This window comes from Astyanax mexicanus, chromosome 3 (genome assembly GCF_023375975.1).
Source record: "Astyanax mexicanus isolate ESR-SI-001 chromosome 3, AstMex3_surface, whole genome shotgun sequence".
In the NCBI taxonomy this organism is placed as follows: Eukaryota; Metazoa; Chordata; class Actinopteri; order Characiformes; family Acestrorhamphidae; genus Astyanax; species Astyanax mexicanus.
Window position 1 is genome coordinate 14251216 of NC_064410.1, and position 24956 is coordinate 14276171.

Below are 24956 nucleotides of genomic sequence, written 5' to 3' on the forward strand. Positions count from 1 at the left end.
GCAGAGTGAGCAACTAGTCTAAGGCATGTGTAAATATGGAATCACTTTTGACTGCATTTATGGAGAATATACAATATGCAACATTATCAGACTAATGATCTGAATATAACTAAGGGGAGAGAGCCAGAAGGTAACACAGACATGGCAAACCAGAATCTGCCTGCAACATGATTATGTTATTTAAATTATTTATTAAAAAAATAAAAATAATAAAAAAAATGATTTACACAGCGTAAAGAAGTTACAAACTGGTAAAAATCTGCAGAATAAAAATGTTTAATGTGCCGTTTCTTTAGCACGTGGCATATTTGGTGTTTTTGCTTTGAAGTGTGTCTCTGTAGAAAACGTGTGATTTATTTACACTTGAAACAATATATAAAAAAAAGTAATAAAAAGTCATGCTCGTATTTTGACACCCCGCTTTAAGTCACGTTGGACTGTTTTCATCTTGCGTCACCACGCGGGGCCGGAAGCGCCCTGCTCGTGTGGTCTCTCCGGTCTGGTGCTGACCGTGCTTGGTGAACTTGTGTGCCCGTCCGCGCGCTGCGCTCGTGCTCGCGGTGTTGACCGGTTTGTGGGAGTTCATGCTCGCCGCTGTGCTGCGCTCTCGCGCGGCCGCGTGGCAATTTGTGAGGCGCGCGCCGCCGTTAACGGGGCTCCGAGGGGAGGACCGCGCTCGCGCCGCGTGCTGGCGGCCGTGGAGTAGCCGCAGTATGGCGAAGAAACCTGCAAAGGACGCGGCGCTGCGGCACGTGCGCTCCAAGGAGAAGCGCGCATGCCGGGAGACCTCGGGACCGAGCTCCGTGTACCTGCAGGTGGTGGCCGCTGGAAACCGAGAGAACGGGAGCGCGCTTTACGTGTTTTCAGATTACAACCGGTGAGAGAGTCACTGTACAGTACTGTAAAAACTTTATAATTAATATTTAATTAATAACATACTTAGTAGGAGTGCGTGTTAAATGGCTGATATGAAATTTTAGTTTTCATCAATTTAAGTTCACTGCTTTTATTAAAACCTATGTGTTACATAATGTAACCCTGTCCATTCGGTGTACAACAATTTAGCCCCGCCCATTCACTATACGGCATTTTAGCCCCGCCCATGTATCATTACAGCTCTGCTGAATAGATTTGTGATTTATTGAATGCTGGGAAAATCTCCTCTGTGTAATGTTTCCTGTTTTTGTTTCATCAGTTAACAACATCCAAATAAACCTCTGGTTCTCTTTTTTAGGTATCTGTTCAACTGTGGGGAAGGAACCCAGAGACTGATGAATGAACACAAGTAATGTCCTGTTATTATTATGATTATTATCATCATCATTATTATTATTATTATCATCATTATTATGACATTTGTCTTGTAGCGACTGCCCCTAAAACCCGATGTTAGAAAATCTTGGGCAGTATTGAAAATAGAAAATAGAAAAACAAATGCAGTGTTTTATTACATTTACATCAAGAACCATTTACATGTTCAACATTAGATTACGTTACAAACATTTATCAACAAGCGCTACAATTCAGAGTTACATTCACCACTACCACTTACAACTGTAGTTTACTTAATACCAACTACAGCTTTACAGCAGCAGAGTCTATAGTGAATTTGTGGAGTAACAATTTTGATAAATCAGTGATCCGTAGCTTTTCCAACTGATTCTGATTCTTTGAAATTTACATAATCAACATCCCTATGCGTTATCAGTGTTGGATGATGCTGGTAGTAATATGGGATAAGGCTGGTAGCTGCCTTAAAAAATAAATAGATCTCCAGTTTGTATTTGGTTATCTATTGTCCTGAGCTCCATGCACTTCCTGATCCTGATTAATCAACACTGCAAATGAAAAAAGAAACGGTAACCGGGCCAACAGGTCAGCACAGGCTCAGAACAGTACCACACTGCCTTAGCAAGCACTGAAAAGTGCAACAATGAAAAAACAAGCTTCTTTTTATCGCTGAAGCATACTAGGCTGCCGCTACTGAGATCTAGTTTAACATGAGAGAAAGCACCAATGATCATTAAAGAAAGAAAAACTATTATAATACATCTTACTAAACTATTGTTAGCTGACCTTGTGCTCTGGACCATCAAGGACAAAAATGGCCATCCAGACTGTTATCAGCATTAAATCCAAAAGCAAGGGTCTGTTATGGTATGGAGCATATCAATTAGGGGTTGCATATGTTAATTTACTAATTGAGAAGGGCGTCCACTACCTGCTGCCGTGGGCAGCTGAAAACAGCAGCAGTTCACAATCCTACAATTACCCTCCAGTACAGGGCTGTAAACGTGTCTGATGTGATGTTTAGATTATTGAAATTAGTAAAATATTTTTGTATACATTTCAGTATTTTTTTTATATTGCCAAGAATATTGTTATTGCATCAACTTTAAAGTGTCTGTTTGATCACAGGCTGAAGACGGCTACCCTGGACAACATCTTCCTGACCCGAATGAACTGGCAGACAGTGGGAGGCCTGTCAGGTACTCATACACGCACACACACACACACACACACACTGACCTGTCACTGAGAAACACACACAGTGTGCAGAGTATGTCTGTATGCTGACTCTGATTTTCCTTTTGTAGGAATGATCCTCACCCTCAGAGAGAGTGGAGTACCTGGGTGCATCCTGTCCGGACCCCCACAGCTGGTACATACCCCCCATATTCTTTCTCTCTCTGTGTATCTTTTTCTCTGTAGCTCTTTCTTTCCTTCTCTCTGTGTACACTCTACACTCTCTCTCTGCATCTCTCTCATTGAGTCTTTATTGTTTTTTTTTCTTTGTCTCTCTTCAAGTGTAAATCTTTCTTATCTCTACTTTTTCTATTTTTTCTTGTTGTGTTGTAAAACTGTAATTTCTGGTGTATTTGTGTTCTTTTGGGCAGGAGAAATATTTAAGTGCCATCAAAGTGTTTTCAGGACCACTGGAGGACATTAAATTATGTAAGATTGTGTGCTAGAGGTGTGTGTGTGTGTGTGTGTGTGTGTGTGTGTGTGTTGAGATTCTATGTTTTGTTTCTGATGCTTTTCCTCTGGTGTGTGTGTGTGTGTGTGTGTGTGTGTGTGTGTGTTGAGATTCTATGTTTTGTTTCTGATGCTTTTCCTCTGGGATGTGTGTGTGTGTGTGTGTGTTGAGATTCTATGTTTTGTTTCTGATGCTTTTCCTCTGGTGTGTGTGTGTGTGTGTGTGTGTGTGTGTTGAGATTCTATGTTTTGTTTCTGATGCTTTTCCTCTGGGATGTGTGTGTGTGTGTGTGTGTGTGTGTGTGTGTGTGTGTGTGTGTGTGTGTGTGTTGATATTCTATGTTTTGTTTCTGATGCTTTTCCTCTGGTGTGTGTGTGTGTGTGTGTGTGTGTGTGCGCATTGGTGAGTTTTCTAAATGACTGGGATGTGTGTTTGTGTGTGTGTGTGTGTCTCAGGCTGAGGTTCTGTGTTTTACCTCTGATGCTTTTCCCCCTGTGTGTGTGTTTTGTGACTGGTGTGGGTGTGTGGGTGCGCATGTGCATTGGTGAGTTTTTCTGAGTTAGTGTGTGTCAGGATGAAGTTCTGTGTGTGTGTGTGTGTTTTTAAATCTGATGTTTTTCCTCCTTTGTGTGTTGGTGCAGCAGTAAGGACGTACACTGATCCTGATTTTACAGATGGCACCATGACAGTCACCCAAGTGCCCATATTTGGTGAGTGATTTTCCTTCTGCTATTGTCTGATATACGGTTGTGTACTGAAATACACAGATGTGGATATGTTTACCTGTGTTTACTACTAGCATATGTATAGCTTACACTGATACCAGAACTGTGTGTCTGTGTGTGTCTGTGTGTGTGTAGCTGAGATAAAAGAAGACAGAGTGCGGCGGAGCAGCAGTCCGAGTGGCAGTACCTCCTCCAGCCAGCGGAAGGAGCTGTGGAAGGCAGAGTGTGTGGAGAGCAGTGCAGATGGCCAGCTGTCACGGTCACCCAGTCCAGGTACAGCAAACTGTCTTTCTGTTCTGCAGAGATACAGCTCAACACTGTCCAACAGAACAGCAGGAGTGATTTGATATCTAGAACACATAGTAGTTTTAGTAGATAATCAGAAACATATATTCCACCTACACCAGATGTTGTGGGTTAACAGCTTTACAACTCACTGCAGATGATGGGTATAGATGGGTGTGGGCACAGAGTGGGTGTGATGGGGTATGGGTTAAGGTTAATGAGTGTAGATATTAGCAAAAACGTCTGGATCGTTAGGAGAAAAAATGATACAAATGCAAGACACATTGTTCATCTTTATTCAGGTCTACAGTTTAAAATGCACAATTTAAATCTCCTAATTTTCAAGAATCATAAAGCAGTTCATGATCAGCAGAAGTGTTGGGCACGTTACTTTGAAAAAGTAATTAGTTATATTTACTAGTTACTTCTCCAGAAATGTAACTGAGTTACTAACGGAGTTACTCCACTATAAAAGTAACTAGTTACCAGTAAAAGTAACTATTGCGTTACTTTGCCCGTAAAAAAAATGAACAAAAGAAAATAAATGATGTAATTACTATTATTATTAGAAAAATAACACACGAAAATAAACCCAAAATGTTGACAAAAATATAGTCTAACGAATTAAAAAAAATAGAAACGAAAAACTCCACATGACCAAAGAAAATTACTAAGACTTGTAATACTGAAAAAAACCCCAGAAAATCCAAATGCGCGTCTGGGGATAAAAATAAACAAACCAAACCACACTCAAAGAAAAAATGTATATATAAACAAAATAAAAGAATGGACAAAAACAACAATCCATTAAAAAACTCATTTAAAACAATCACAGGCTTTTTGCGCAGAATAATAAAAGTTTCGGTTAGTTTCAGTTTCAAATCATGAAAACAGCTCACCAAAACCTCAACCTATCCTTTATATATCCTTTATATTTGACAATATTTGATTAACTCTACAGGTCCTTACTTATTTTTATTTAACTGGAGAGAGAGAGAGAGCGAGCGAGAGAGAGAGAGACAGATGCAGCATATTTTGCCTGATTACATTTGTCAGACCTTATTTATTAAACCATTTATTTTTTTTTTTATATTTTTTTTTTTTTTAGAAGACTAAGGTTTTCGCGCACTGCGTCAAGCACCACTTGCATGCCTGACATTTTAGAGAGCTGGACGAGATTTTAATTCATGAATTAATATATTTAATATTTTAATAAATCTGCCCTGGTGTTAAGAAACGAATGCTAACAAATAGCTTTATATTTCTGTGTATTTCAAATGTTTTAAGTTTTATATAATTGACAGACAGCACCAGGCGCCAGGGTGACAACATGCTTTATTTATTATTCCATTTCAAAAACTCCAGTATTTAAGTGAGAATAAGCATCTGTTAAAATTCTTAAACAGCAGAATGCCTGTGTCTGCTATATTAAGTTACAGTTATTTAGTCTGTGTACTGAACATAAATATAAATCCTTATAACTGACAGAAATAAATATAACTAATAATAATTTATAGTTACTGTGCAGATTTGTAAGTACATTTTATTTTTATAGTTGATTGCTGAAGGCTGTGGGTAAGGTGTATTTTTCTGTGGTAAAGAAGTGATGGTATGGGGTATTTTGGAGCACAGGGTGATCAAGCTTTTTTCCGCCGCCAAGATAGAAACACGCCAGAAATGTACCTGAACACACATCATTTCCAGACCACCACGCCCTGTCTGTATGTGCGAAGTAAAAAAAAAAAAAAGTTAATTCAGCTGCTAAAGTAACGTGCAGTAACGGGGTGTCGGAAATGGTAACGGCGTTATAGTTACTCGTTACTGAACAAAGTAACGGCGTTAGAAACTCATGCCTTAACTACTGTAGTGCGATACTAACGGACCCTCCCGTCCTGTGTTATAAAAACACTTTAGATGGTCCAAAAAGCAGCAGTACTCCTGGTTTTCAACAATCCAAAACAGACACGTCAACCCACTACTCATTAAGTCCCACTGGCTACCGGTTGCTGCTCATATCAAATTCAAACCTCTTACAAATACCTACAAGGTGATGGCAGAACAGCTCCCTTCTACTTGCACTTACTCCTAAATGGGGTGTTAATCTCTCAGTGTCTGGCTATTTGATTCAAGTTTTGGGGGTCACGGTTCGATTCAGAACAGATTTTCGATTCCGGAACAATTTTCTATTCAAATGGTCTAATTTTTTTTATTGATTTAAATGATTTAGAAGATGAAATGACAATTTAATTATTTTTTTTAATTAAAAAAATGTTTTTTTTAACCATATTGCATCATGGCTACATTTTCAAAACCTATCCTTTAAATATTAAACATACAGAATTATAAATATTAAACATACGACTGGGTCCAGGAGTCACACACAAGTCGTAGTCTATCAGCATTAATCAAAGCTTCTCCCACTTCTCCACACTTATTCTGTGTTTTACTATACAGTTGTGGCACTGCTTTATTGCTAAAAAGCTACGTGAAGGTAAAATGTAGCTTGGGTCCCCAGTGTATTAACCATAAACTTAAACCCCTCCTCGCCTTCGACTGAGCTGTATGGTGTTAAATCCTTTGCGATATAGCAGGTGATGGGTGGGAAATCTTCACAGCGGGAAGTTTGTTGCAATGCTCCAGAGTTTGCTGCTCTGCTGATGCTTTTGGCTCTTTTTTTTAGCTTGTTTTTGCTTAGGGTGATTGTCATATTTCCAAAGTACCTCAGTTTTATTTTACACTGCTGAAACAGTTGGGCTTTTAGCGGTGGTGGGGCGGGTTGAATCATACTCTTCTCCTGCACCATGCTAGTGGACTCCATTCAGATAAACGGAGCTGGCTAACTAACCAGCTTGCTGTACGGTGGACTAATTGGCGTTCTTCGATTTCGGGGCATTTTGAATCGATTCAGAATCACCAGGACTAGAAAAAGCACAATTTGTTAAAGAATCTACTACTTAACAGCTTATGTTCCCTCCCGGCGGCTGCGCTCCTCCAGTAAATATCACCTAGCTTTACCAAACATTCACACAAAGCAATCCAGACTGTTCTCATACAGAGTTCCCCAATGGTGGAACAAACTACCTTCCACTACCAGATCAGGAGAATCTCTCACTATCTTTAATAAACTCCTGAAGACAGTGCTCTTCAAAGAGCACTTGCTCTCCTCTAACAACACCTCCTAAGGACGTTTTCACACCAGAACGGTTTGGTCCGGTTAAAACGAACTCTGGTCCGTTTGTAACTTTAGTGCGGTTCGATTGAGCAGGTGTGAAAACAATAATCGCACTCAGGTGCGGATCAAAAGAACTGGACCGAGATCAGCTAGAGGAGGTGGTCTCGGCCCACTCCCAAACGAACTCCGGAGCGGTTCGCTTGTGGTGAAAATGTGATCCGGTCTCGATCCGACCCAGCTATTAAATATAGTCCATTTATTTGAGCTAAACGGCTGATAAAACGCAGTTTAAACTGATATATTAGCCAGATAACGCTAATTACCACAGCTGTGAACAAACGCTGTGTCCATGCACGCGCCGTCTGCGCGGCATTCACTGCTCACAGCCGTGTGACTGTTTACTATGTATAAATCTGCACTGCACATAGAAATGCTGTGTTTAAAAGCGCAACGTTTCAGAGTTCAGTGTAAAAACACATATATGCGCTGGAACACAGAATCTTCTCGCTATATTTACTTTTTTTGTATATTTATATTTACTTTATATTTAGCTCCAAGTAAACGAACTCATCAACTGATTCGGACCAGAGAATTGAACTACAGGTGTGAAAAAATGCCCTAACACACTAACTACTTCTAACCTCATTTCCTTCTTCCCCTCCGTCACTCCTCTTATCCACTTGAACTCTTCTACACCCTCTATTGCTAAATGTACATCATTATTTGTTAACAATAAAATGCTCTAATCCAAAGAGCAGCTTCCAAAACTACAATGTAATGTAGGTATGCAAATGATAATTGTGTGTGTGTATAATCTACAGTGTCAATTATTAAACAAATTTGACTCCAGTTTTGAATAATCTTTAATTTGTAACAGCCATTCTGAGCATTTAAATCTCATGTTCAGCTGTTTCTTTCATTTTAAAGAGAGCGAGAGAGGGGACGGCAGTAATAATCATTGACTAATCGACTAATTGAGAAAAAAAATGATCAGATTAGTCCACTACCAAGATTTTACACTACCAGGTTTATCTTGGTACAACTAGTGTGAAACAGGGTGATGATCTGAGGAATACATGCTATAGCACCCCCTGCAGCCACCGTGCAGTGTTTCAGAAATTCAGTGATTTGTGTCCTCCAGTGTTAGTCACACTCACATTAACAGTCAGGTTTATGTTGATATATGCATTGTGTCCGTTCACTGCTTCAGACTCCTGACCAGTTACACACACACACACACACACACACACACACACACACACGCGCACCGATTTCAGTATGGGCTGTTTATATTGCGTGTCTGACTGTCTGCAGTGATTTTCAGTGCTGTGAAAGCTGTGCTGGTTGTTTTTATTTCAGAGAGCAGAGACAGATCTACGCGGGACCCCTCTCTAGTCTTGGCATTCGTTTGTAAGGTATGGTTCAACCCTTTTGGATCAGAACTAAGGGAGCCTTCACACCTACTTTGTTTTGGTTTGGACTTTCAGACTTTTCAGTTTGGTCTGAATTAGGCGTGTGCCATATCGTATCATACGTGATCATATCGGCAAAAATTTTGAATATCGTAAACGATATTATACCCTGAAATATCGTGTCATATCACATCAACATTATCACATCAGAGTACTACTTTTTTTTGCTGTTTTTAATAAAAAAAATCACACTTTTCTAATTTCCCATTTTATATCTACTAGAGACAGATTATATCTGTCCAGTATCATTTATTTTAATTTAATCCTGGATATATGGAGATATTTGCAGTACATTATTAGTATCATGACATTGTGGATTATTGACTTCTGTTAAAAATCTGATAAAATTATTTTTTTTAATATCTCAGTTATCCATATCATATTGCATGCAATAATACAATTCTAAATAATAATCAAATGCAGTGTTGTCATATCACCAAAAGTATAGTTATCGTAAAAATACCATAAAATATTGTGATATTATTTTAGAGCCATATCGCCCACCCCTAGTCTGAACTAGAGCTGCAACTAATAACTGTTTTAGTACTCAACTTATCTGACGAATATTTTTTCGATTAGAGGATTAGTCGATTATTTTTTGTCATGCCTCTATTTTTACTTCCTAATTATAATGCTGCTGATCCAATGCATGTTTTACTGCACATTGACTGTTAAACATTTAGAGCCCTAAACCAGTCGTGCAGTACATTTTGATAGTTTAACATAGATAGCATAGATATTATCCTAAAAATTATAAAGTACAGTACAGGCCAAAAGTGTGGACACACCATCTCTTTTTCAATGCATTTTCTCTATTTTCATGACTATTTACATTGTAGATTCTCCCTGAAGGCATCAAAACTATGAATGAACACATGTAGAGTTTTATGTACTTAACAAAAATGGTAAAATATCTGAAAACATGTTTTGTAGTTTCTTCAAAACCGCCACCCTTTGCTCTGATTACTGCTTTGCATCATTCTCTTAATGAGCTTTAAGTGGTAGAGTCACCTGAAATGGTTTTCCAACAGTCTTGAAGGAAGGAGTTCCCAGAGGTGTTTAAAACTTGTTGGCTCTTTGCCTTCACTCTGTGGTCCAGCTCACCCCAAACCATCTGGATTGGGTTCAGGTCCGGTGACTGTGGAGGCCGGGTCATTTTACATAAAACTCCACATGTGTTCATTCATAGTTATGATGCCTTCAGTGAGAATCTACAATGTAAATAGTAGGGGTGTGACGAGACACTAATATCACGAGACGAGACATGATACTGGGTTCACGAGAACAAGACGAGACGAGATTTAAAAATAAAATTTTAAAGAAAACATCAAAAATGAAAAATGGCTTGAAAACTACAGTTTTATTTGACAAAATCGTATAACGCAAACAGACTGGTTTCTCTCACACATTGATTCTATAAGAAATAGAAATAAGAATAAAAAATAAAAATAAAAGTTTTCTAGGTCTTATATAGTGCAAACAATAAGTGCAAACCACAACCAGTCATATTAAGACTATGGTTTGTGTTTTATCTCCTAAATCTCTTGTAATTTAACTATGCATAACCACAACCAGTCATATTAAGACTATGCTTGAAAAGCAAACAGAGACAGAACATTTTTTAAATACAGTACAGAACTAAGGGATAAGTACACCTGCCTCTGAAACAGTCACGTGTAGGATTTACTTACAGTATTTACATATGTTTTTCTTGTTGGTCACACTGTTACCATTTATTGTTTAAACTGGACAGCCAAACGCAGCCAGACATACAACTTAAAAGTAGCAGAAGCATCTTCTATGCCAGGAGTATTTAATTAGAATTCTATGCTACATGTTATGCTATATCCTGTAAGGTTGTTTGAACTGAATGATGATAAAAATATAATAATAATAATAATAATAATAATAATAATAATAATAATAATAATAATAAAAATAAATACCTCTCTGGACAGATTTTGTATACATTACTCGTCTGTCTCTCTGTCGAGCTCGGCGTGACTTTAGTTTCCGCCCGTTCTCGTTTTTCCGCCCGTTCTCGGACTCTCTATCTCCTTATAAAGGCGTTTTTTCACGGTTGTTCCCAATTCACTAGCCGGAGCAGTGGGACCAAGACACTGACAACACGGGTTCGATCCCGCGTGAGGAGCGGTGTGTTTATTTATTTATTTTTTCCTTATCACGTCTGCACAGATATGATTGACTGAAGAGAGCATTTGGTGATCTTACCCCACACGTGATTGGTCTGTGATTTACTGCGCCGCAATAAAGCGTGTATACAATTAAATCCTTCTCAGTAGGTTTGGGTCCGCATTGGACAACGTTTGGGTCCGGACCCGGACCACGGTCCGCGGTCCGCCCATTGGTGATCTCTGTTCTATGCAAATGCCCGAATTTTCCTCTTCTGCTGCTCACTGCTCACTGCTCAGCCACCACACACACTGCGCTACTGTGTTGCCAGATCCCTCTTAAAAAGTCCACACTAAACTGTTTTTTTTTCCCCGCGAGGCCACGAGATCTCTTCACACCACTAGTAAATAGTCATGAAAATAAAAGAAAACACATTAAATGAAAGGTGTGTCCAAACTTTTGGCCTGTGTATATTATATGAAACATTCTTACAGGCTGAATGATATAGTCAGAAGATTCTAGGACATTAGGAGTACTGTTGAGTCAAATGTAATTTGGTTGTGTTTGTGAACACTGTATACACATCTTTCTCTACTGATTACAGTCACAGTTGCTGACTAATCGTGCAGCTCTAGTCTGAACCAAAACAGCAGGTATGAATAGGGGCCATAAACCACGGTCTGGACTAAATGACCAAAAGAAATTATCTTATGGTTTCTATGGTGTAGATGTGTGGTGCAGCAGTATGGGTAAAGCAGGTAATGCCGGTAATTCTGTATCTACTGTAACTGTAGATCACCCCTTATTTATAAACAGAAATAAAAGGAATCTGAGGGGAATCTGTTGCACTTACTCTGATTTCATGGCACACCTGCACTTGGAAGGAGTCAGATTCTGGCTGAGAGGTGGAATTCAGCACAACAACAAAGTTTAAATCCCACTGTGTTTGACTTGAATTCTCTCTGACTTTCAGCTGCAACCCAAAAAAGGAAACTTCCTGGTGCAGAAAGCAAATGAGCTGGGCTTACCTGTGTAAGTTTCTTTGCTCTTAATTACGTGTGTGTTTGTGTGTGTTGAGTGAATCTCAGCAGATAGGCTTTTATCAGATGTGCTTTTATCAGAAACCTGTACAATTTTTACTTTTTTACACTTTTTCTGAACTGAAATAAAAGGAGGTTGGGTTTAAAGCGGGTCTGCTTACTAAACGTTTGAACAAACACTCTGCTTTAATTTAATTATTTTAAATAATAATTTTATGTTTCCCATTAATTATAATTACACTGTCAAATGACCAGTCTATGACTGATTCATTAAATATTTATTAAATATTATTATAATTATATAATATTATTATATTATTATAATATTATTATAATTTGTGTGTAAAATGTTCAGAAAATATCATGCAAGTTCTGTGCAAATGATTTATTGAGTGATCTGTTATGTGTCCACATGGTGGTGCTGTAGTGTGACTGGTGCTGAATGGATCTGCTGTGTCTCTGCAGGGGGACGGCCGCTATCGGACCCTTCATAGCTGCTTTAAAAGACGGGAAGAGTGTGACGTACAACGGAAAAGAGGTAAACACTGCTGATAAACCTCTGGACTAGAGGTGATGCTGGACTCCACTGGGCAGGAGCATACCTGTTAAGTCTCCCGTTTTGGCCGGGAAACTACCGTATTTTACTCCTCTTTCCCGCCGTCCTCCCGTATTATATTAAAATAAAAAAAACTTTATTATTCAGGAGACAGGACACTGACCAAGTGTCAAGGAGAAAGTCCCGCCTTTCAGGAGAAACAGCCAATCAGCTTGCTGGTTTTGCGGAGCGCAGAGGAGGGTCAGTGTAGGGAAGCCCCGCCCCCCCTCGCTGTTCAGGCAGCTAGTCGGAGCAGCTGACGTTAAAACAGATCTGGATATACAGCGATTTTTCTAAAAGAAAGGTAACAGAGCTAACCATGTAAACTGTGGTTACACTGTTTCTGATAGCTGGTTAAAAAGACTCGTCTCCAAATCAAAACACACAGATTAAACCACTGTGCAATTAATAAAATATAGCTTGTGTTTAGTGAGTTAGCTTAACTTTAGAATTAGGTAGATGGTTAGGGTTTGAGAAAAATCTATGTATATAATGTTTAACCTGCCCTGATGTACCTGATCAGCCATTAGCTATTTCAGTTTTAAACTGTGTTGATTAATTTAGGATTGCAGGCCTACTGTAAGCTATAATGAACAAAATGTATTTAGCTAACTAGTTATTTAGAAGATACTGAGTACAGTAACGTTATTTTATGTTGGTAGTTTAAAGCCGTTTCTTAACCCTGATCATCACTGCAATAAAATTGTGATTTCCAGCGGATCAGACTGATCAGCTAATTAATAATCCTTTACTGAGTTTACCTGTTAAAATCCCTACAGCCCCCTATAGCTCTAGAATATACAGAACAGTGAGAATATGCAGTAGAATATGCAGATTATGAGGATTTTATGTAAATATCTAGATAAGGGTTTTATTCATGCTAAATTATAAGAATTACATATGTAGGAATGTCCACAACATTTCAGTGTCCACAAAGGTAGGCCTATTAGATTCTGATAATCTAATTGTAGTTTGTGGTTCACAGGTGGTTATTTTAAATTTGTTTTAAACTTGTCTTAAAATGTAAGGGATACTGAACCTCAGTTGGGCTAGTGGAATGGCTCGAAGCGGGTGGCGGAAAATTTCCCTTATTTTTAAATTCAAAACTTGACAGGTATGCAGGGGGTGGGCTGAGTCGTGGCTTTAGCGTCTCACTGTGCTGTGTGTTTTAGATCCATCCCAGTGAGGTGTGCACTCCTTCTGACCCCGGGGCGCGGTTCCTGGTGATCGACTGCCCATCAGAGGAGTTTGTTCAGCCTCTCTGCACCAACGACATCCTCAAAAGGTACCCAAACTCCATGTCTAGTCATGTTCTACTGAAGCAGGCTTACTCTATCTACTAAATTTCTACTAATTTGTCTGTGATGTCATGCAATGTTTTTTGTAGAAATGTTAATTTTTAACACTATTCTAAATTGATTCACAAATGACAAAAATGGATTTTCTAGACGTTAGCTGTACCGTATTTAAGTGCACTTTAGTGTTACTAAAGTAAATTGCCAGTGTGCCTTATAATCCAGCTTACCTTATGTAGGCCTGGACAATAATTCGATAACGGTACTTATCGCGATAAGAAATGTTTCAATAACGGTGATATCATTTTTGTGTCATATGGATATGTATTATTTACAGAAACACGGCTCGGTGCTGAAACTCTGCTCCGGTCGGCCCCTAAAATCTCTCGCGCTGGAACTCGGCCGCGCTCCGGTCAGCATCTAAAATCTCTCGCGCTGAAACTCTGCCGCGCTCCGGTCAGCGGACCTGTGTGAATGTATAATGACTTTCTATGACATCCTAGTGTCTGTCCACAAGACTCTGAGCCTGCTAGTGAGCTTGACCATAACTCCCTTTTTCTGTCACTTATAAGTAAAAAGAAACCTTTAAGTGTAGCAGAAAGTGATTTGATTTATATTGTGATAAATATCGATATTGGCTGATATGGAAAACTATATCGTAATAAGATTTTGTTCCATATCGCCCAGCCCTAGTCTGTAGTCTGCTGCTAACCCTGGCTAGCACTGCTGGAGAAACATTAGCCATACCCGCTAACCTTGCTAACCGCTAGCATTTTGTCGTTCAGAAGTGAGTAGAGTCAGCCTGATATTACCTGCTGCTAAACCTGGCTAGCATTAGCATTACCCACAAACCACGCTAGCTCTTTCGCTGTTCAGAATTTTTTATCAGTGAGTATTATCAGCTTGTAGTCTGCGTGCTTTCCGTGTTAAAACAAGCTCTGTGGGACGAATCACTAGCTAATATCACCCTGGCTTACCGGAACACTCAGGGTTCCTCAGTGTAGTGCTATTGGGTGGCATTTGCTGCTAACCACGGCTAGTGCTAATGGAAATTTGGAAAATCTTAAATTACTGTAAATAAACAGAAGTGCTTTACTCACTCAAATAAACAGGAGAGAAATCTGTGTAGTTTAACATTCAGCACTTGTTTGACTTAAAAAATGTATTAGAGTTTTGTTTACTTAACTTAGCTTAGCTTTACAGATCTCACCACCCACGCAGCGGCGAGACCTGCTGAATTAAAGGGAAAACATGGCGACACCCCTGTTCCTTGCTAATGTTGCATAATGCACCTTATAATCCAGTGCGCCTTATATATAAAAAAATATATATTTGAAAAAAAAATCAAACGGAAAATAGACAATTATTGATGGTGCGCCTTACTGTGTGAAAAATTCTGTCCAACTGTTTAGGATTTATTGCAAAGAAGCATTGTTACTGCATATAAATAATTTACCAAACACAAATTTCCTTACTGTTTGTGCTAATTTACTTTTCCGATCAGTGGTAGAGAAATGGTGTGCAGTCAGAACTTTAGAGAGGAGAATGTCTACTTGTGTTCCGTGTTGGTCAGACACTAGAGGGCGCTCCAGAGTGAGTCCAATATGAATAGGTTCATATAGAGCATTTGAACAAGATCAACTAAATGTGATACATTTTATACTGAAAAATGTCTCTGTTGTCTCAAACCCATTTACTATTTTCCTTGCTATTTTAGTGAAATACTTCATTATACTTTTAAAATAAAAAAAATATATATCCTGGACAATTTAGCTTCATCCTCCCATGTTTTAGGACCCAGGCTTTGTGGGGTTTGCAGTGGTCAGGTTCTCCATAAACTGGGTTTCTGGACTTGTTGCTTTAACCATTTGTAGTTTTATAATTGAGTGTGTGTCTGTGTGTGTCTTTTAGGTATCAGAGTGAGGAGGACGGAGCCATCCTGGTGGTGCACATGACCCCAGAATCAGTACTGAAGACTGAGGAGTATCAGCACTGGATGGAGAGGTACACACTCCTGCCTTCACTCTCTCACCTCCGTCTTTTTTAAGTGATCAGATATGTGTGTCCTGACAACTTTGACAAATTTAAATAAGAAACAGAGTTTCACAGTGGGAAATACATTTCTGCGTCTTTGCCTGGTTTATTTAAGGGGACTTCCCTACAGTTGCAGACTATGATTAATGTTTACAGCCCCCCCTCTCCCCCTCATGGCACAAATCTGCTGAAGGGTCATTGAGCCGGAAAACGGGAGAACTATCTGAACTGTGTCACTTAATTTGTCCCTTTTAGCATTAAAAAAAAAATTAGACCAAGACATTTCTTCAGTGTCTAAAACTACCATTAAACATTGTGTGTTTAGAGCTTTGTTTAATTTTTAGAGCTGGAGTTCCTGCAAGCCTTGGCACCTAGAAGTTACGTAGTCAGCTTTCTGTTCAGTGAAACAGAAGTGGAGTACACCTTAGTGGAGTAATGCAGTAAATTTGAAGCTGTACTTTTTCTTCTTTAAAAATTATGATGAATCAAGAAAATCCTACCTCGCACTCCTTGTATCGTCACTAAATAATTTTTATTTGACTCAGAGTTTATATGATAATTAATAATATATGATAATTTATGTAATGATATTAATGAAACTGCCACTTGGACAGGCATATCATTTCAAAGCTGACAGTGTTACTTTGTTGGTAAAGAGAATTTATTTTACAACCAATCATAAATGGTTAAATCCAAACTTAAAATTGAGCATTCAGGGCACTCATACTGAGACAATCTATACAAATCAAATGTAGTCATTCTTGTTGTTCTTCCTAGTCTGAAATGTTGAATATTTAAATATAAATAAAAGGACAGATTTAAGATCTTTATATTTAAGATTCTTAAAAGAGCAGGTAGGAAAGTTGGGCAGTGTTTTTCAACCCTTTTTTAAGCCACAGCACATTTTTTATATTGCAAAAATTCAACGGCACACCGCCAAACAAAAATTTAATAAAACGACACTTAGTAGCTTAATTATGACAATGTGGTCACCTAATTAATCTATACTTAATTAGTATATCACTGAAAAATCTGTCTTCTTGTTTTAAAATGTTGGATGTTTTGTTTGGAGATGGCCTTTAAGTTTACTTGAGACAGTGGCACTATAAGCTAGCTTTTCACTATACACCAAGCACAATGGAGTTGGTGTCACTGCATCCTCCAGCTTTCACTGTCCTCCCTCAAGTTCATCATCTTTGCTTATTTTGATTCCACGCATACTAGATTCTTCATCGGGGTCAGGATTTAGTCTCGGACCCTGTTCAGAGTTTGGATTATTCCTTTTTAAAAAAGTTCTCCATTCCTATCTGCCTGTCTCGTTCATCACTACAGCTGCCTCACAGAATTAAGGCAATTAGCTATCTGCTGCTCCTTCTGATACGGAAGAAAATACATTACTTTTAAAACACTGTAACTTGACATTTAGCCAAATAATGACAAAATTGGATATATTTTTTTTCACGGCACGCCTTACAATATCTCATGGCACAGTAGGAAATGAGAGTGTGTGAAATGGCTTCAGTGGTCCAGTTTGAAAACACAACAGAGAGCTGTCTGCCCTAACCCCCCACAGACCCTAAGCTCACTTGGGTTGCCAGGATGAAGACACTTGACCTACAGAAATGAGCGCAAGATGAGTTCAATAATGTTTACCATGGCAAGAAACCTTACAAACCAGCTCTTGTGCTCTTTAAATATCACTGGATCCTCTGAATTACGAGATCGTTTAACAGTCGTAATGAGAAAAATGCTAACTTTTAAGCTGCAGAGATTAGCAGGGGACTCTTTGAGGCGCAACACCGGCACTCCAGCCGTAAGTTGGGAGCATTTTACACACAGCTGATTCAACTAATGAACTAACTGCCCTTACTGAGGAGAGCTGAGAGTGTCACAGCATAAAATCACTAAAACAGGTCAGTGATACTCCAGAACCAGCTGTAAAACGTTTTAACATTTACTGTCTTTATTATGCAGTGAAATAAATTGGTGTTTCTGGCTCGTTGTCGCCTCAGTAAGTCAGGTAGGTAGTAATTGTTATAAACTATTGACCGTAATTAAATACTAAACCTGCAGGGAAGCTCTGCTGAACTGAGAGACACTTTCTCTTATTATCTGCTTTTAAAGCTCTAACACAGACTACACTGCTCAACATCACACTGCTCAACATTACTGAAAGAGTTTTCACCTGTTTAAATGCTTTAATGATCTTCTGTGAAGAAGCATAATAATCCAAAACGTGATCTGACCGGAGTTCATTGGTGGTGTGCAGAATCCAGTCCGGGGTCATTTCCAGCCGCTGTGCTGTGACGTCAGTTAAGCATTAGCTTAAAGTTAACATTTTTCTGATTACTACACTAAGCGATCTCGAAATTCAGAGGATCCAGTGATATTTAGGAGGTAAATGTACACGGAATAAAAACGTACAGGGTTCTGAACATATTTATTTACCACAGAATGTGACAGAGGCCAGTTTTTGAAAAGCCCATTCAAATTCCCCATTTACTTGAACCGCTTAGACAGGGAACCCCAAATATGGGCATAAACAACATGGCGCAGACTACAAAATGACAACATGACTTCAGTGGTCTGTGTAGCATCACTGCGTTAGCCAGCATAGTCCAGATCACTTAAGATAACCTTGCTAACCTATCTACCTCTTAGCTACCATCTGCCTTGTTAACCAGATTTAAACTGACCACTGATATAAATGCAAACACTCAATTTTATTAATTAATTAAAATGGTCATCCCTAGTAAGCTGCCCTTTTCTTTGTGAGTTGTTTTTTTTTATAAATTACCGGTTGTGATGAATTACTTGGAGTAGCTTATCTACTTGTAGCTAAAGTAGCTTATCTACTTGTTTAGGAGAAACGTAGCCTCATTAGTGTCTTGTTGTCTTATTGAGCTTTTAGTCTTCTCCATTTGTGGAACTCCCTGTCAGCATTCACTCCCTTTTTATTAGGTCTTTGGTCATTGAGCTTTTTAAAGAATGCAGAAATATGAGGGGTTGTGTAGCAGCTAAGATTTGCTTGCTAGTTTTCATGGCTGTGTTTTTAAACCTGGCAACCTCAGGAGTGGGGAGTGCGTGTTGGCGAATGCGCGTTGGTGAATGAGCAGCAGATAAAGACAGAGACCAAACCACACAGATATCCATCACGTACTGCACAGTAAAATACTGCATTTAGCTCTTCTGTCATCAAAAGGCTGTTCTTGAACTTTTTCATTAATATGCGATGAGATGCATTCTGATCATTTTATCATTTAGTACAAAAAATATAGCCCTGAATGGTCATTTAAATGTAAAAATATATAATATTTGTCCCCACAATATTCCATGACTAGTAATGATTAAAATAATAATTTATGTGTGTGTGTGTGTGTGTGTGTGTGTGTGTTACTGTGACAGGTTCCCCTCCAGTACAGAGCATCTGATTATGAACGAGCAGGTCCACAGTGTTCACAACGTCAGGAGCCAGAAGATCCAGACCCAGCTGAACCTGATCCACACTGAGGTCTTCCCCCAGCTCCAGAAGTTTACCAGCCCGGTAACACACCCCCCACACTCTGTGACCCAGAGCTTTACGGACACTGTGCGGGGACAGAGGAGTCCGTGCTTATTTACCTGTTTACATGTTTGTGTTTGTTTCTGTTTTGCTGTAGGAGTCTCAGGCCGCTCTGCATGTTCCCAACGTCAGAGCAGAGTGTCTGCTCAAATTCCAGTTCAGACCCAAAGTAGAGTGGCAGCGGTGAGACCCGGTTTCACACTAAACTAACCCAACCTACACTAATACTCATCCTCAATCCAGATTATACTTATTATATTATATTGGACCACTTATTATATTATACTTATTATACCAGATTATACAGATTATACTATATGTTTATAAAACATTATTGCAACACAGATTCCAGTAATCTTGCCTTTAAATTCCACACTCAAGATTTCATTAGTTTCAGATTGATTTACCCTAGTTCAGACTGCACTGTTCTACACACTTATCTACAATTTCGGTTAAATTAGGTTAGCCTGATCCAAAAGTCATGACTGGTGTAAGCGTATTTTTTACACTATATTGCCAAAAGTATTCACTTACCCATCCAAATGATTCAATTCAGCTGTGAATTCAGGCGACACCTGTGAAATTTCCTCATTACAGCTGTAAAGAGTGGGACAACATGATATTAAAACCTATGAATTAAGAATAGGACTTCACTCATGCACCTAAAGGCAGGCGAGCAAATCATTTTTGCAATATAGTGTATTTCCCAATCCATATTATTCATTATTCATAAACACATAGTTTATTCATTAAAATCACAGTTTCTCCATAAATGATAGGAGTCTGGAGTCTGTAGATAAAAGTTACAGTCCTAGTATTTAGGGAGTAAAGTTATCTGCAGTGGAGCTCAGTGATGAGATGGGTCACTTTCTCAGTGTCTCTGCTTCTGGAAGGTTCTTCTCTAGACTGGCAGAAGAATTTGCTTCAGTTCCTCCCAGCTATTATATTTCTGTCAGCACTTGCTCAGATGACTGAGCGTTTGATTTTTGTGTGTGTGTGTGTGTGTGTGTGTGTGTTTTGTAGAGATCCCATCCCTGTGTGTGATGAGGAGGAATTTGTTAAGGAGGCTGCAGAGGTGCCAGACTTCCTGCAGGAGGTGGAGGAGTTCAAACGGTTCCAAGCGACGGACCCCGTCACCCTGTCTGGTGAGACAGAAATGAAGAGTGAAAAAGAGCGGAGTCAGGTGGGGTGGGGTGGAGGGTGGGATGTCGGGTTTGGGATGGGTTGTAAGAAGTGGTAACTCAGAGCTGAGTGGGAGGGCAGGATGGACAGAAACGCTGATGTTTGGTGACATTTCATTTTCTCAGCTGAGCCGCCGGCTGACCTCCTCCCTCTCGGTTGAGTCGAGCGTTTCCTCACTGCTGCAGCGTCTGTGGAGCGCTGGGCAGACGCTGCATGTGGTTTAGGTTTAGTCGTTGATCGGTCAAATGAAACCAGCATTAGGGCAAAGGCCAAAATGCATCAACCAACCATAGTGGAATGAGTAAAGAGTGTTTAGTGGAGCTAGTGCTGGACGATATGGCCAAAATTTATATCACGATATATTCCTTAATTTCGGTCGATACGTTATCTTTTCAATATCGATATAAATACTTTGATGGCCTCAGAAAAACTGCTAAGAATCCCTGCAATGGAAATCTGTACACTACTGTCTGAAATTTTAATGTAAGTCTTTAAAGCCTCTTCTCACAAAAACTGTATAATACTTTATAAATAAAAAAGGATCAGAATAAATCAATGCTCACTTTTATTTGCATGTAGCAAAATAAAAACATGTCATCCCTGTCAAACATAAACCTATAACCTATATACATATTACCAATATAAATAACTTTACATTACAAAAGAGGTAGAGCTTCTTATTCTTTTGTAAACATATTTAACAGATCAAAACAAGAGTGCTTCAACCAGGATGAAGAATACAAAAAGCCTTCATATACATAAAAGGAACATATCACTGTCAAATAAACAAACCTATATGCTGTATCAACTGTAAATAACTTAGAGACAACATAAACTACAAACGTGCTTTAGCTAGAATAAGGAAAATATTGTATGTAGTGAAACTGCCTAAGGTGGTGGAACAGATACATTACCGTTGCTAGTCGGCTCCACTCTCCGGAACAATTCGGAGCAAATTGTCAAAACCGAGCGGGGCCGAGCCTAACCGGGGAACTCTGCTCGGCTGCGCTCCGCTCCGTTTCGCTTCATCGCGGGACATTTTAGGTGCGGACCGGAGAGCAGCCGAGATCCACTTGGTTAGTGTCGGTTTCGCTTCATCGCGGGACATTTTATATGCAATGCGGAGCGGAGCCGACCCAGGCCTAGCCTATCTGGCTATGTGCCTGTATTTTTACGTGATCACGCACTGACGTAGCCCGGCTACGGAGGCTGATTGTGTTCAGCTCTGCAGTGAACTTTCGCCGCTAAAAGAACGCCTGTCTGTGATAGATTCTATAAATAATACATATCGATATACCACAAAAATGATATCACCGTTATTGAAACATTTCTTATCGCGATAAATACCGATATCAAAATATTGTCCAGGCCTAAGTGGAGCAGTTCCTCTGACTTCGCTGATACTTTATAGTTGAGTCAGACAGTAGGGCTAGATGAAAAATACAATATCTATGAGTATTGAGATGAAAATTAAATGTTGGATGACAGTGGTTTTTGTTTTTTTTCAATATTTCAAGATCACTCAGAACCCACCTAAAGCCCACATTTAGTCACCAGCATGCTGGTGTTCTTACCTTTATAATTGAAAACCACAAACTTAAATGTAATTCGTTGAGATTTTACGTGATATACCAACAAAAGTAGTATTCCTCACCCTTTACTCTGAAACCCATAAAAAATCCAGTGCCAGTCTATTCCCTTTAGTTAGTTTAGTCCAGCTGTGTGTAATTTATTTATTTATTTATTTTCCTCTTTTCTCCCTCTTTTCTCCCGACTTAGCTAGCCCCACCTAATCAGCTAGTCAGTTAACCCCAATCACAAGTGATGCCAGCACACAAGGAGGGTGAAGACTAGCACATGCCTCCTCCGACACACTTTTTGAACTGTTGCTGATGCAGCTTTGCCAAGTAGAATCACAGCACGCTCTGAGGAAAATTCTTCTGAAATTCGTGAATCTAAGCTTACTGTAAACAAACAGAAGAGCTTTAACCACACAAATAAACAGTTTTCAGGAGAGAAATCTATGTAGATTTACACCCAGCACTCGTTTGACTTTAAAAGAAAGTCTTTTTTTTTTAAATTACAGTTTTACTTAGCTTAGCTTTACTTAACTTAGTTAGATACCGCCCCACCACTGAGCGGCGAGACCTGCTGAATTAGAAGTCCCTTATAGTGTTTCTTAAAATGCACCTTATAATCTGTTGTCTTATGTATGAAAATAGACCAGAAAATAGACGTTTCTTGATGGTGTACCTTATAATACTATTATAATTATTATAATAAGAATATATAGTTATACGTGTTAAAAAGAGCTATTATTGTGTTCAGTGGAAAGAGAGGTTCCCACAAAAATAGCAAAACCAGCATCTGTGTGTTTTGAAGGTAAGGTGGACCGCTATCCAGAGGTGGTGTTTTTGGGGACGGGATCAGCTGTTCCGATGAAGACCAGGAACGTCAGCGGGACTCTGGTCAACATCAGGTACTGAAGAGCGACTCACCACAGTCACCTACCTACACATACAGCTGCAGCGTGCTCTGAAGAGGAGCTGGAGGGAGCAGTTCTGCTTCTCCTGCAGATTCTATACTGTCAGTATTGTGAGGAGAATGAGGTGTTTTATTATTATTATTTATTATTGTACTGGTCTGTTCTAGCTCCTCCCAGTCTCTGATACTGGACTGTGGAGAAGGCACCTTCGGTCAGTTGTGTCATCATTATGGCAACGATGTGGACGAGATGTTGACCAAATTGTCCACGGTGTTTATCTCACACCTGCACGCAGATCACCACACGGTGAGTGTGCACGCACGCACAAATAGTGAACTTTATTTTTTTCCATATCATTCCACAGGGATATTGCATATTGCTGGTTTTCTCCTCTTTACAAAATTTGGCTTTTCTTTACCTCTACCTTTTTAAGAACTTGACCATTATTCTATGAATAAATCTGTAATTATAATTGTCATGAGATAAATGCAGACCTCAATACAATACAATACCTTACAATAAAATAAGACTAGGGCTAGACTAACTATGAACATGTTTATGGATGATAAATATTATATATAGATGATAAATGTTATATATATATTGATGGGTTGTAAGGTGGTAGGTTCTGCAGTGGATGAAGAACACAGTGGTATGCTCGAATAAAACATTGTTTGATTTGGAGCTTCGGACTGAGCAGGTGTACAAGGGGTCGTGAAAGGGCCAGAATGTGTCAGATTGAAAAGGTGGTCTCTGTCTGGATCAGCTAAACCAACTGGATCAACCACTGTGTGGTTTGTCTGCAGAGTGAAAACACTCTTTCGTTGATTTGGACTAGAGGTGGGCAATGTATTGAGTTCACACTACGTGATTTTAGCCCAGTTTTTGAGTCGCTGACAGTTTTTTGTTGATCGCAGGCAAAAACAAGGCAAATCAAGAATCTCTCTGCACTCGCACAGCATATTGGCATGCTAGATATCTGACCCAGTCAAATGGGAGTCAGGAGCAGAGGCTAAATACTGCCAATAGAATTACGGAGAAAGATAGAACCACGAGTCTAAAACACACCCCCTGCATTACCAGAGCTGTTTATAAAGTCAGACTACTTTCTGTCCCCCTGTTATGACTGTTAAACTCTAGTGGGAGCCTACGAATGAGTCCTCTATGAGTGGGCTGAATGGAGCCAAAAGCTAAAAATTTTAACTGAACTTTAATAAACTACTTGTTCATTCATACTCAAAGTATTTTTTTGAGTATTTCTTTAATTTTAGAAAGTAGAATAATGTATTTTACTATAAAAGCAAAGAAAACATGCCTGAATATTTCAGTATTATCTGCAGAAATCAGGTTTTATACTTAAAGCACTAGCATTACTGCTACTGTGAGCTGATTGGTTGGCGAACTGATCTTGGAGATACAGGTAGAGCATGTTTAAAAGGATTATAACTGGAGTTCAAAATGATAATAAATTATGTCTGCTGTACTAAAACATTAGATATAATTCTGTGTTGAGTACATAAGTACATATTTTTGTTTTTACCAGCACTTGTTGATTACAAATTTTCCCAAAACCATAAATTCTAATATGTATATTTAATTTCTCTTTCAGGGATTGATTAATTTGTTGCTGCAGAGAGAGCGAGCCCTGGTAAAAACACTTTCCTCTTTCCTTCTGATGTTTAATTTGAATTCATTTGCAGTTTCAGCAGTATGGGGGTAAAATGCTGTGTGTGGGCTACATGATCTCTTTGGTGTTCTGATGGAAACACTGGAGTCTCTCTGTTTTCTCCGTGTCTGTTTCTGTAGAACAGTTTAGGGAAAAGCTTCACTCCAATTTGTCTGGTGGCTCCTACTTCGATCATGACGTGGCTCAACCAGTATCACGATCACTGCCAGAGGATCCTCAGCCACATCAAGTAAGATCTACAGAAAACTCTTCTTCAGTTTCTGCTTATGTTTTTTAAGCTTTCTCAGCTGAAGTTCCACAGTGTGCTTACTG

General features: G+C 39.1%; 1 protein-coding gene across 2 annotated transcripts in view; it reads left to right on the forward strand.

Annotated features, from left to right (window-relative positions):
- Positions 1 to 445: 445 nt before the first annotated feature.
- Positions 446 to 24956, forward strand: part of elac2 (elaC ribonuclease Z 2) — a 37812-nt gene continuing 13301 nt past the window's right edge. Inside the window, exons 1-19 of one of the 2 annotated variants that reach the window (XM_022667242.2) lie at positions 446 to 877; positions 1235 to 1285; positions 2419 to 2489; positions 2598 to 2662; positions 2898 to 2955; positions 3619 to 3687; positions 3838 to 3975; positions 8519 to 8574; positions 11738 to 11796; positions 12270 to 12342; positions 13572 to 13684; positions 15606 to 15698; positions 19134 to 19272; positions 19388 to 19473; positions 20314 to 20435; positions 22855 to 22951; positions 23125 to 23263; positions 24567 to 24605; positions 24764 to 24873. In XM_022667242.2, coding sequence (XP_022522963.2) covers positions 585 to 877; positions 1235 to 1285; positions 2419 to 2489; positions 2598 to 2662; positions 2898 to 2955; positions 3619 to 3687; positions 3838 to 3975; positions 8519 to 8574; positions 11738 to 11796; positions 12270 to 12342; positions 13572 to 13684; positions 15606 to 15698; positions 19134 to 19272; positions 19388 to 19473; positions 20314 to 20435; positions 22855 to 22951; positions 23125 to 23263; positions 24567 to 24605; positions 24764 to 24873 — 1871 coding nt within the window. In that variant the 5' untranslated portion in view covers positions 446 to 584. The remainder of the gene's footprint in view (positions 878 to 1234; positions 1286 to 2418; positions 2490 to 2597; positions 2663 to 2897; positions 2956 to 3618; positions 3688 to 3837; positions 3976 to 8518; positions 8575 to 11737; positions 11797 to 12269; positions 12343 to 13571; positions 13685 to 15605; positions 15699 to 19133; positions 19273 to 19387; positions 19474 to 20313; positions 20436 to 22854; positions 22952 to 23124; positions 23264 to 24566; positions 24606 to 24763; positions 24874 to 24956) is intronic. The other variant, XM_049475887.1, reaches the window with a different exon arrangement.